This window comes from Coregonus lavaretus (assembly GCF_964263955.1).
Source record: "Coregonus lavaretus genome assembly, chromosome: 34".
Classification (NCBI taxonomy): domain Eukaryota; kingdom Metazoa; phylum Chordata; class Actinopteri; order Salmoniformes; family Salmonidae; genus Coregonus; species Coregonus lavaretus.
In genome coordinates, this window is record NC_140021.1 from 3,998,616 (window position 1) to 4,011,985 (window position 13,370).

General features: G+C 41.9%; 2 protein-coding genes across 2 annotated transcripts; both read right to left on the bottom strand.

Moving 5' to 3' along the window:
- Positions 1–461: 461 nt before the first annotated feature.
- On the bottom strand, positions 462–4,501 carry LOC311109080 (sialic acid-binding Ig-like lectin 13). Its single transcript, XM_084151885.1, has 7 exons — positions 4,416–4,501; positions 3,205–3,591; positions 2,771–3,076; positions 2,368–2,634; positions 1,304–1,397; positions 1,134–1,191; positions 462–755 (listed from the first exon to the last, which is right to left on the bottom strand). The coding sequence occupies exons 1-7, from the start codon at positions 4,462–4,464 to the stop codon at positions 477–479; spliced, it is 1,440 nt and encodes a 479-aa protein (XP_084008011.1). The 5' UTR covers positions 4,465–4,501; the 3' UTR covers positions 462–476.
- A 5,391-nt stretch (positions 4,502–9,892) lies between these two features.
- LOC311109229 (B-cell receptor CD22-like) lies at positions 9,893–12,062 on the bottom strand (the record flags this gene model as incomplete). Its single annotated transcript, XM_084152072.1, has 4 exons — positions 9,893–10,141; positions 10,520–10,577; positions 10,690–10,783; positions 11,777–12,062. The coding sequence occupies 4 exons, from the start codon at positions 12,060–12,062 to the stop codon at positions 9,893–9,895; spliced, it is 687 nt and encodes a 228-aa protein (XP_084008198.1).
- Positions 12,063–13,370: the final 1,308 nt, after the last annotated feature.

A 13,370-nucleotide genomic window follows, 5' to 3' on the forward strand; every position in this document is an offset into this window, starting at 1 on the left:
TTAGAAACATATTCTATTCTTATTTACAATAAAAGTGACTGCAGAATGACACAATACATTATTTACCATTCATTTCTATTGGGCACAAAATAATCTGAAACACAACCAAAACAAACAGCAAATGCATCCAACAAGTTTGTAGAGTCACAGGCTTGATGATGTCATTGCTAATATGGGACCAAATACTACACTTTTTACTACTTTAATACACATAAGTGAATTTGTCCCAATACTTTTGGTCCCCTAAAATGGGGGGACTATGTACAAAACGTGCTGTAATTTCTAAACAGTTCACCCGATATGGATGAAAATACCCTGGAATTAAAGCTGACAGTCTGCATTTTAACTTCATAGTAACTGTTTCATTTCAAATAAAAAGTTCTGGAGAACAGAGACTAGAAAGTTAAATAAATGGCACTGTCCCAGTACTGTTGGAGCTCAGTGCACACAATACATACTGTATATACCCCAAATACTTAAAATGCACCTCTTTTATTCACTTGTGCATAAAGCCCATCTATGTAGTTAAGGTGTGGTTCCTGGGGCCCTCTCCTGGTCACATTGACTTCAGCGTACTCACTCTCCTGCCCCTGGACCCTGTTCCTGTCCTGGGCTGCAGCTGGGGTCTCTTTGGGCCGTAGTTTGGAGAAGTCTATGTCACCATAGTGGATCTCTTCAGGCTGGTCTTCTACAGGTTCCTCTGGTTTCTCTCTGGCTGTGGTCTGGTTAACACACACCGTCCCAACCGGGGAGTTCTGTGGAGAGAACACAGAGAGAGGAACAGGTGTAAAGTTCTAAGCTCAGTCATTTGTAAAACTCTAAAGTCAGCAGGTTACACAACACATACTGAGGGGATGTCAATGACAATGTCAATTAAACTGACAGAAGAAAATAATTACATTTTGACAACAAATGAGCTCCAATCTACAGAAAATACTGTCAAAGTCCAACAGCTATTCTGTTATCATTCAATGTTCTTACAGGATGTGGAACTGCTTTCAGTGTGGTCATCTCACCCTAAACATTCTCTAAAATGATGTTAACCTCATGGCTTTGGGTAGTTTCATCATTAATTCAGTAATTGCTTAGATACACTTTGTAGATGTGTTATGAAAGTTGAGCCTTATTCCCACCTGTCCCTGTGGATTGTCCGTCCTTTCAAGTCCATCGGGGAGCCTAGAGTTTCTACTCCTGGAAGACATTTAGAAAGGTATTCTGAATGCACTGAGAGGGTTTTCATATGCAAAAGCACAAACACAACATAAATAAATAGTTTTGCATTGATGCCAGGAATAGTTTTTACCATCCATAAAGACTGATCAGGCTGATAAGCAGAAAGACCCCCAGAGTTCCTGCTGCAACCTCAAACACCATTGGGTTATCAGGCTCTTCTTGTCCTGAAAATACAGCACATATTATGGTCATTTCTCACAAAAAGATCTCTAAAGACAGTACATGAACAAAAGTATGTGGACACCTGCTCGTCGAACATCTCATTCCAATATCATGGGCATTAATATGGAATATAGAATGTAATTGTATGCTGTAGCGTTAAGATTTCCCTTCACTGGAACTAAGGGTTCTAGCCAGAACCATGAAAATCAGCTCCAGACCATTATTCCTCCTCCACCAAACTTTACAGTTGGCACTATGCGTTGTGGAAGGTAGCGTTCTCCTGGCATCCGTCAAACCCAGATTCGTCCGTCGGACTGCCAGATGGTGAAGCGGGATTCATCACTCCAGAGATCCGGTTTCCTCCTCTCCAGAGTCCAATGGCGGTGAGCTTTACACCACTCCAGACGATTATTGGCATTGCGTATGGTGATCTTAGGCTTGTGTGCGGCTGCTCGGCCATGGAAACCAATTTCATGAAGCTCCCGACAAATAGTTCTAGTGCTGACGTTGCTTCCAGAGGCAGTTTGGAACTCGGTAGTGAATGTTGCAACTGAGGTCAGATGATATTTACGAACTATGTGCTTCAGCACTCGGCAGTCCCGTTCTCTTAGCTTGTGTGGCATACCACTTCGCGGCTGAGATGTTGTTGCTTCTAGAAGATTCCACTTCACAATAACAGCACTTACAATTGACCGGGTTAGCTCAAGCAGGGCAGAAATTTGACGAACTAACTTGTTGGAAAGGTGGAATCCTACGACAGTGCCACGTTGAAAGTCCCTGAGCTCTTGAGTAAGGCCATTCTACTGCCAATGTTTGTCTATGGAGATTGCGTGGCTGTGTGCTCGATTGTATACACCTGTCAGCAACGGGTGTGGCTGAAATAACCGAATCTACTACTTTGAAGGGGTGTCCACATACTTTTGTATATACAGTGATTGTGTACTAAGATTGCGCCCGACGTGCCCGTTTCACCTTTAACAGCCAGCTTCTCTTCCTCTGACTTCCCACGGCCGTGACTATTTCTTGCTTCACAGTAGTACAGTCCTCCATCACCAACAGTCACATTGAGGGTGTAACTCTGTCCAGATGCTACCTGTGTTGTGTTACCCCCACTGATCTGGAACCAGGTGAAGTTTGTCACAGGAGGGTTGGCTGTACTGCTGCAGGTCAGATTAACACAGCTGCCCACTAATACTGGATCAGCTGGACTGATGGAGGCTGAGGTGTCCTTAGGAGAGACTGAGGGAGAAGGGTTCATTTAGAATGTATCTGGATGTGGTATATTGAACAGTCTAATCAAAACCACTCTATGACAATCATCAGTGAAAACATGATAGAATGATGTATTCTACAGGAAACTGTGACTAAATCTTACATGAAACATTAAGCATCATGGTATGTTCAGCTGTCTTGTTGATTGTCCCTACTGGGTAGACTGCAATACAAGTGATGTTCTTCTCATGATGAAGGTATGACGGAGTGAAGTTCACTATGGAGAGAACTGATTTGGTTTGGTCTGGATTCTCCTGCAGTTGGTTCTCAGGTGTGAACTGTGTTGGGAGAGTCCATATCAACTCAGGGGGGTGTTCGGGACAGGGAGCGACAGCAGAGCAGTTCAAACTGACAGGGGTCTCTTCCTTCACCTCACCTGAGACAGTAATGATGGGGCTGGGAGGCAAATCTGTAATACATTGCAGATGAAGATATTTTACACTAATAGCTAAACTGTCCACTTGTTCTACTCTTATCTTTGATGCAAGGAATCTAAACTGGACAAAATAGTTGGTAAACAGTTAAATTGTCTCTTACCCCTGACATCTATATTAACAGACTTGTCTGGGTCTGTTGCACGGTATGGTTGACTTTCAATCCTGAATAAGTATTTATCAGAGTAACTGGTGGTTACATTGAAGAAGACTGTGGTGCAGTTCTTCTGGGACATGTTTCCAGTTATCTTCCCTTGATATCTGTTGACCGTCTTACTACTGTTAAATATCACATTGGCCAGTTTGACACCAAACTGTGAGGAGTTTTTAATCCACCCTCCAGAGGTAAGTATTGTGCTGTTAAATTTATAGTCCTTTTTGTCAGGAATTTCAAATGCACATGGGATTTGCACACAGGAGCCAGTCAGTACATCCAGTCTATCTGGCATTGTGGCGATCAAATCTCGTTGGCCAAAACAGGCCAAAACACCTGCAACATAAAGGACAACATCAGGGAGGTTCTGTGATCTTTTCAGTACAGTCACTCTCTCCCAATATTCTGCCTCTGCAGCAAAACATATGAACTCATTTCAATGTACAGGTGATTCTTGATGTCGTGACTCCATGCCCTAAACTGGAGCATTCATCCAGCATTGAATCCAGACTATTAAACTATACTTATTAATGGGGAATATATTATCTATTATGCTGTGAGAGAAAGATCACGTATTTACCTGATTTGTTTAATATTAATAGTTAACAATTAATATGCTTAACAATAGCAGAGACATTTCTTAACTACCAATGCTGTGCTTTTCGTAAGGATGGTTCCCTCCAGCTGGTCTGGGCGTGTAGTCAAGGACATGGGATAGAGATAAACTTGAGGAACAGAGACCTGTATTGTTTCAATTTCTCGTTGCTTACACATAGCCACAAGAAGAAAACAAGGTGGCTCCTGATCTGCCAGGGAGGGGCGTGCATGTACGAAAAGCAGAGATTGTTTTGGACACTTTGCAGAACTTATGAAGAGCTACATTTCGCTGTTGACTCAATATTAACGTCTGCCTACAATTGCATAACTAAAGATATTTTACATATACTCAGTGTCTATGTCATTTTCTAAAGTTTAAAGTTTGTTTAAGAATAAGAGAATATCAGCACTGTGCAAAGAACCCTCTACATTATCAGGAGTCAACTGTACACTTTTCTACACATTGAGACAGATGGGAATATAGCTCATACCATGAAATATCATGACTTGTGCTTATTCCTCTGTCTGATTCATAACTAGTTGTTGCTGTGTGGAAGACTCACCTGACATAAAGAGGCCAATGAGAAAAAACATGTTCTCAGGACAAGCCATGTGAGAACTCCCACACTACTGATCACCTGAAACAGGACAAACACACACTTACTGGTAGAGTAGCTTAACTCACACAACACATTGCATTGAACAATCCCCATATCAAATACACTATGTGTACAAAAGTATGTGGACACCCCAACAAATGAGTGGATTTGGCTATAAATTGAGCACACAACCATGCAATCTCCATAGACAAACATTGGCAGTAGAGTGGCAATGCTGAAGAGCTCAGTGTCTTTCAACGTGGCACCGTCATAGGTCCAATTTCTGCCCTGCTAGAGCTGCCCCGGTCAACTGTAAGTGCTGTTATTGTGAAGTGGAAACGTCTAGGAGCAACAACGGCTGAGCCGCGAAGTGGTAGGCCACACAAGCTCACAGAACAGGATCGCCGAGTGCTGAAGTGGGTTGCTCGTAAAAATCGTCTGTCCTCGGTTGCAACACTCACTAACGAGTTCCAAACTGCCTCTGGAAGCAACGTCAGCACAAGAACTGTTCGTCGGGAACTTCATGAAATGAGTTTTCATGGCCGAGCAGCCGCCCACAAGCCTAAGATCACCATGCGCAATGCCAAGAATCGTCTGGAGTGGTCTGAAGCTCGTCGCCGTTGAACTCTGGAGCAGTGGAAACGCGTTCTCTGGAGTGATGAATCACGCTTCACCATCTGGCAGTCTGATGGACAAATCTGGGTTTGACGGATGCCAGGAGAACGCTACCTGACCAAATGCCTAATGCCAACTGTAAAGTTTGGTGGAGGAGTAATAATGGTCTGGAGCTGTTTTTCATGGTTTGGGCTAGGTCCCTTAGTTCCAGTGAACAGAAATCTTAAAGCTACAGCATACAATGACGACTCTGTGCTTCCAACTTTGTGGCAACAGTTTGGGAAAGGCCCTTTCCTTTTTCAGCATGACAATGCCCCCGTGCACAAAGCGATGTCCATACAGAAATGGTTTGTTGAGATCGGTGTGGAAGAACTTGACTGACCTGCACAAAGCCCTAACCTCAAACCCATTGAAACCCTTTGGGATGAATTGGAATGCCGACTGCGAGCCAGGCCTAATTGCCCAACATCAATGCCCGACATCACTAATGATGTTGTTGCTGAATGGAAGCAAGTCCCCGCAACAATGTTCCAACATCTACTGGAAAGCCTTCCCAGAAGAGTGGAGGTTGTTATAACAGCAAAGGGGGGACCAACTCCATATTAATGCCCATGATTTTGGAATGAGATGTTTGATGAGCAGGTGTCCACATACTTTTGGTCATGTTGTGTATGTCTTTCAGTTGTGAAGCTAAAACATGAACGGATAACAGTACTTTGAACATATTGAATCTCATTGTAATTCATTTCCTAAATTTAATCTGAACATTAAAATGTAAAGATAAGACAGTGAAGAAGTCAACACTTGCCTTCCAATGATGTAAACGGTCCACAGGAGAGACTATCACACACCCATAGTGTGGTCTGACAAAATAAAGTGATGAAATTCATGTGGCACATCTCACATCTCATCAGTGACGTACTTCCTAATAAGAGTGTGAGAAATTATTTTAAAAGAATACTACGGTATTTGTATAACAGGATGCTTGAATAGTCTATGTACTGGGTGTCATCATCAGTTGTGAAAACACTGTATGCATAAATAAGTGCTAAGAACATTTCCATTTTCTAATGAACCTTCTGCTCTGCTAATGAACCTTCTGTTTCTGTCACTTGAGACATTGCAGAGGTGGCCTTAATCATGTTCCACCAGTTTCAAATGAAATGGGCCTTAGTTGTCCACTGACTGATTCTAAAGACAAATTATGTTTTATCCACTGATTCAACAGCTTTATATGGCCTATACATTTAATTAAATGTGACTTAATGGGGGTAGAAGAACACCTCAACAGCATGTTGAAACAGGCCCCCAAATTGCTAAGTCCTCCCCTGAAACATCAATAAATATAATAAAGGAAACTTTAGGTAATATAACCATCTCCCTCTCCCCTGTCTCCCAGGCTTCAATGGGAATGTATGTGGGATTAAAACATATAGTTAAATCATGAACCAAAATCCAATATTAATTTCTTTAATTAAGACAAAAAAAAAAGTTACATTTGAGTTCGATAAAAAACATATGGTTCTCACATAATTTTTTTACATGAAAAACAGACTTGGTATGTAACAGAGTAACTATAATTGTATCTGACTGATTCTCACACACCACTCAACTTCTACTGCACTAACTTCCTGTTTTTCTTGTTTCACTTCCTCTTTGAGGTCTATTTCCCCCCAGGAGTTTACTTACTACATTTAAACCCATTTTGCCATGGTGCAGAGAGAAAAATGTAGAGTTTTATAATGCTATTCCACACATTTTGTCATGAAGCTGATCAGAAATGTTGCTGTTTTTAAGCAAATGTCCTGATATTCAACACATTTTGCTATCATATGCTATCTGGGGCCGTTCGGTAATCGGGCCCTACTCCCAAAATGACTTCTTATTGAAATTTCATGAAAAGAGCATGGCCGTGGTGCCACAGGAAGGAGCCAGCGACCTGCAGGGCCTGGGCGGCAAGGTGTACATGGGCACCCTCTTCAACGATGATGTGTAGATGGGATACAGCTTTTGTCAAATTAATGTCAAAAGTTGCATTTTTTTAGCATTTCAGCTAACCCTAACCCTTTTCTTTACATCAATCTAATTTTCCTAACCTGCTACGTTAATTATCCGAACCTGCTGCATAAATTGCTTTAAACCTGCTAGCAAAAGTCAATTTTGTCAAAAGCTGTATCCCTTCTAGAAAAAAAAACCTCTTCGACCTACCCAAGGCCTTCAGGGAGAAGGAGACCCAGGAGCCGAGGGTGTACTTTACCCAGCAGTTGAGAGCCGACCTCCCCCAACAGGTGGAGGGAGAGCTGAAGGCTCTGGAGGACAGGGTCAGGAATTGAGAGGTGGAGGGACCAGATGATTCAGAGAGAGAAGAGAGAAAGTATGGACTATTGGACACTACACTATGCTGATGCTGCAATATGGTGGGGATGGGGATATGGTGGGACTGACAGAAAAGGGACTAACAAGCTCATTTCAGTTTTGTGGAAACTGCTTTTCCTATATGTGGGTAAAATGTATGAAAATACAATAAAACGACTTGTCTGCATGCAGTTCAGGCAACCACTCACTGTCAATGGATATATGAGTAGGTATTAGGTGATAGATCAGAACCAACATTTAGAAGTATCTTACTGCGCTTTTCATGACATAGACTGACAAGGTGAATCCAGGTTAAATCTATGATGCCTTATTGATGTCACTTGTTTAATCCACTTCAATCAGTGTAGATGAAGGGGAGGAGACAAGTTCAAGAAGGATTTTTAAGCCTTGAGACAACTGAGACATGGATTGTGTATGTGTGCCATTTATAGGGTGATTGGGCAAGACAAAAAAATGTAAGTGCCTTTGAACAAGGTGTGGTAGTAGGTGCAAGGCGCACCGGTTTGTATCAAGAACTGCAACACTGTTGGGTTTTTTCGCACTTAACAGTTTCCTGTGTGTATCAACAATGATCCTCCATCTAAAGGACATCCAGTCAACTTGACACAACTGTGGGAAGCATTGGAGTCAACATGGGCCAGCATCCCTGTGGAACGCTTTCGACACCTTGTTGAGTCCATGCCCCGGTGAATTGAGGCTGTTCTGAAGGCAAAAGGGGGTGCAACTCAATATTAGGAAGGTGTTCCTAATTTTTGGTATACTCAGGGCCTTCAGAAAGTATTCATAACCCTTGACTTATTCCACATTTTGTTGTGTTAATGCCTGAATAAAACATTGATTAAGTATTTGTTTTCTCACCCATTTACGCACAATAACCCATAATAACAAAGTGAAAATATGTTTTTAGAAAAATTTTGAGTTTTATTGAAAATGAAATACAGAAATTTTGCATTTGCATAAGCATTCACACCCCTGAGTCAATGCATGTTAGAGTCACTTTTTGCAGCGATTACAGCTGTGAGTCTTTCTGGGTAAGTCTCTAAGAGCTTTGCACACCTGGATTGTACAACATTTGCACATCATTCTTAAAACAATTCTTCAAGCTCTTTCAATTTGGTTGTTAATCATTGCTAGACAGCCATTTTCAAGTCTTGCAATAGATTTTCATGCCGATCGAAACTGTAACAATGCCACTTATGAACATTCAATGTTGTCTTAGTAAGCAACTCTGGTGTATATTTGGCCTTGTGTTTTAGGTTATTGTCCTGCTGAAAAGTGAATTTGTCTCCCAGTGTCTTTTGAAAAGCAGACTGAACCAGGTTTTCCTCTTGCGTTTTGCATGTGCAAAAGTGTAATTAATAACTTCACCATGCTCAAAGGGATATTAAATGTCAGATTTGTTTTCTTTTTACCAATCTACCATTGGTGCCCTTTTTTGCGAGGCATTGGAAAAGCTCCCTGGTCTTTGTGGTTGAATCTGTTTGAAATTCGCTGCTCTACTGAGGGACCTTTAAGATAATTGTATGTGTGGGGTACAGAGATGAGGTAGTCATTCAAAAATCATGTTAAACACTATTATTGCACAGAGAGTGAGTGCATGCAACTTATTATGTGACTTGTTAAGCAAATCTTTACTCCGGAAAGAATTTAGGCTTGCCATAAGAAAGGGGTTGAGGAAAGGGGTTGAATACTTATTGACTTGTAAAAATGTTTTAAAACATAATTCCACATTATGGGGTATTGTGTGTAGGCCAGTGACACAAAGTCTCAATTTAATCAATTTAAATTAGATATGTAAAAGGTTGGACCAATAAAATCCAAAAGATTTAATTGAAGTTGAATGTTAAGTTTTATTTGTATGAATTAACAATATTAAAATCAGCCTAAATTGTTTGTCTTGTTTAAAACTCAACATAAAACTGACACAATAACTTCTAAATAGATATAAAGTTAAAATATATATTATTATTATTCGGGTAACTACACAAAAGATGCAGAGAAACAGTCACTAGTAGATGTTAACACCATTCTGCCGTCATGTAGACTTACTTCACCAACTTCCTGTCTTGTATCAGACCACTGTCTCTCCAACTAACTGTGTCTTCTCTCCTCAGTCATCATTGACTTTATATGGTCTTAAACTGCCTTCAGTAAGATAGTTGAACTCAGCAGTTCCTCTATACTGGAACCCATTAAACAATGCTCTGTGAACTCAACACTCAAAATGAATTGGCTCAAAATAAAGAGTAGCCTACATCATCGTATCACCACTATAGTAGCAGTTAAACACTTTTCATCCCAGAAAATTCTACAAATATGCAGATAATCAAAGAGCACACAATTATATGTATCAAAAGTACCAACAGAAAACAAATACACAACGACGATACTGTACGTAAAAACATTTACTACCCATTGGCAAAATACTTAAAATGCACCTCTTTTATCTCTTAAAGCCCATCTATGTAGTTAAGGTGTGGTTCCTGGGGCCCTCTCCTGGTCACATTGACTTCAGCGTACTCACTCTCCTGCCCCTGGACCCTGTTCCTGTCCTGGGCTGCAGCTGGGGTCTCTTTGGGCTGTAGTTTGGAGAAGTCTATGTCACCATAGTGGATCTCTTCAGGCTGGTCTTCTGCAGGTTCCTCTGGTTTCTCTCTGGCTGTGGTCTGGTTAACACACACCGTCCCAACCGGGGAGTTCTGTGGAGAGAACACAGAGAGAGGAACAGGTGTAAAGTTCTAAGCTCAGTTATTTTTAAAACTCTAAAGTCAGCAGGTTACACAACACATACTGAGGGGATGTCAATGACAATGTCAATTAAACTGACAGAAGAAAATAATTACATTTTGACAACAAATGAGCTCCAATCTACAGAAAACATTGTCAAAGTCCAACAGCTATTCTGTTATAATTCAATGTTCTCACAAGACGTAGCATTGCTATCAGTGTGGTCATCTCCCCGTGAACTTCCTCTAAAATGATGTTAACCTCATGGCTGTGGATAGTTTCAGCATTAATTCAGTACTTCCTTAGATACACTTTGTAGATGGTTTTTGAAAGTTGAACCTTATTCCCACCTGTCCCTGTGGATTGTCCGTCCTTTCAAGTCCATCGGGGAGCCTAGAGTTTCTCCTCCTGGAAGACATTTAGAAAGGTATTCTGAATGCACTGAGAGGGTTTTCATATGCAAAAGCACAAACACAACATAAATAAATAGTTTTGCATTGATGCCAGGAATAGTTTTTACCATCCATAAAGACTGATCAGGCTGATAAGCAGAAAGACCCCCAGAGTTCCTGCTGCAACCCCAAAAACCATTGGGTTAACAGGCTCTTCTTGTCCTGAAAATACAGCACATATTATGGTCATTTCTAACTAAAAGATCACTAAAGTACACAACATGAACAAAAGTATGTGGACACCTGCTCGTCAAACATCTCATTCCAAAATCATGGGCATTAATATTAATATGGAGTTGGTCCCCCCTTTGCTGTTATAACAGCCTCCACTGTAGCATTAAGATTTCCCTTCACTGGAACTAAGGGTTCTAGCCCGAACCATGAAAATCAGCTCCAGACCATTATTCCTCCTCCACCAAACTTTACAGTTGGACCTATGCATTGGGGAAGGTAGCGTTCTCCAGGCATCCGTCAAACCCAGATTTGTCCGTCGGACTGCCAGATGGTGAAGCAGGATTCATCACTCCAGAGAACCGGTTTCCTATTCTCCAGAGTCCAATGGCGGTGAGCCTTACACCACTCCAGACGATTCTTGACATTGCGCTTGTTGATCTTAGGCTTGTGTGCGGCTGCTCGGCCATGGAAACCCATTTCATGAAGCTCCCCACAAATAGTTCTAGTGCTGACGTTGCTTCCAGAGGCAGTTTGGAACTCGGTAGTGAATGTTGCAAGTGAGGTCAGATGATATTTACGAACTATGCGCTTCAGCACTCAGCTGTCCTGTTCTCTGAGCTTGTGTGGCTTACCGCTTCGCGGCTGAGATGTTGTTGCTCCTAGAAGATTCCACTTCACAATAACAGCACTTACAGTGGACCGGGTTAGCTCTGGCAGGGCATACATTTGACGAACTGACTTGTTGGAAAGGTGGAATCCTATGACAGTGCCTCGTTGAAAGTCACTGAGCTCTTGAGTAAGGCCATTCTACTACCAGTGTTTGAGTAAGGAGATTGCATGGCTGTGTGCTCGATTTTATACACCTGTCAGCAACGGGTGTGGCTGAAATAACCAAATCTACTAATTTGAAGGGGTGTCCACATACTCTTGTATATACAGTGTATATCTAATCTAAGATTGTGCCCAACGTGCCTGTTTTACCTTTAATAGCCAGCTTCTCTTCCTCTGACTTCCCACGGCCGTGACTATTTCTTGCTTCACAGTAGTACAGTCCTCCATCACCAACAGTCACATTGAGGGTGTAACTCTGTCCAGATGCTACCTGTGTTGGTTTACCCCCACTGATCTGGAACCAGGTGAAGTTTGTCACAGGAGGGTTGGCTGTACTGCTGCAGGTCAGATTAACACAGCTGCCCACTAATACTGGATCAGCTGGACTGATGGAGGCTGAGGTGTCCTTAGGAGAGACTGAGGGAGAGGGGCGCATTTAGAATGTACAGTGAGGGAAAAAAGTATTTGATCCCCTGCTGGTTTTGTACGTTTGCCCACTGACAAAGAAATGATCAGTCTATAATTTTAATGGTAGGTTTATTTGAACAGTGAGAGATTGAATAACAACAAAAAAATCCAGAAAAACGCATGTCAAAAATGTTATAAATTGATTTGCATTTTAATGAGGGAAATAAGTATTTGACCCCTCTGCAAAACATGACTTAGTACTTGGTGGCAAAACCCTAGTTGGCAACCACAGAGGTCAGACGTTTCTTGTTGTTGGCCACCAGGTTTGCACACATCTCAGGAGGAACCTTCAGCTCCCTCCACAGATTTTCTACGGGATTAAGGTCTGGAGACTGGCTAGGCCACTCCAGGACCTTAATGTGCTTCTTCTTGAGCCACTCCTTTGTTGCCTTGGCCGTGTGTTTTGGGTCATTGTCATGCTGGAATACCCATCCACAACCAATTTTCAATGCCCTGGCTGAGGGAAGGAGGTTCTCACCCAAGATTTGACGGTACATGGCCCCGTCCATCGTCCCTTTGATGCGGTAAAGTTGTCCTGTCCCCTTAGCAGAAAAACACCCCCAAAGCATAATGTTTCCACCTCCATGTTTGATGGTGGGGATGTTGTTCTTGGGGTCATAGGCAGCATTCCTCCTCCTCCAAACACGGCGAGTTGAGTTGATGCCATAGAGCTCGATTTTGGTCTCATCTTACCACAACACTTTCACCCAGTTCTCCTCTGAATCATTCAGATGTTCATTGGCAAACTTCAGACGGGCATGTATATGTGCTTTCTTGAGCAGGGGGACCTTGCGGGCGCTGCAGGATTTCAGTCCTTCACGGCGTAGTGTGTTACCAATTGTTTTCTTGGTGACTATGGTCCCAGCTGCCTTGAGATCATTGACAAGATCCTCCCGTATAGTTTTTATGATATATTTTCGGTACAGTCCAATGATATGTATTAACACTAGATGACTGACAGGGTCCGCTGTTTGGAAGCCACAGCACACCCATATTTTTACTCCTCTTTTGTAAAAAAGATTTTGGAAGCTATAGAAATGCAAATTTTGGAAGCTTAATGTCTACATTTGTTTTTGACAAGTATATTCTATTGCAGACAATGCAAACATTTGTTTTATATTGACCTGCAATACTTCCTTCAGCAGAGAGACCCTACCCTTGCTCCATCTAATGATTGCATCTTGCAACTCACTGAACTGGTATTATCCAATAACTGCTTCATCTTTGAGTCAGACTATTTCCTTTAAATTCGGGGTGTAGTCATGGGTTCCCCCTT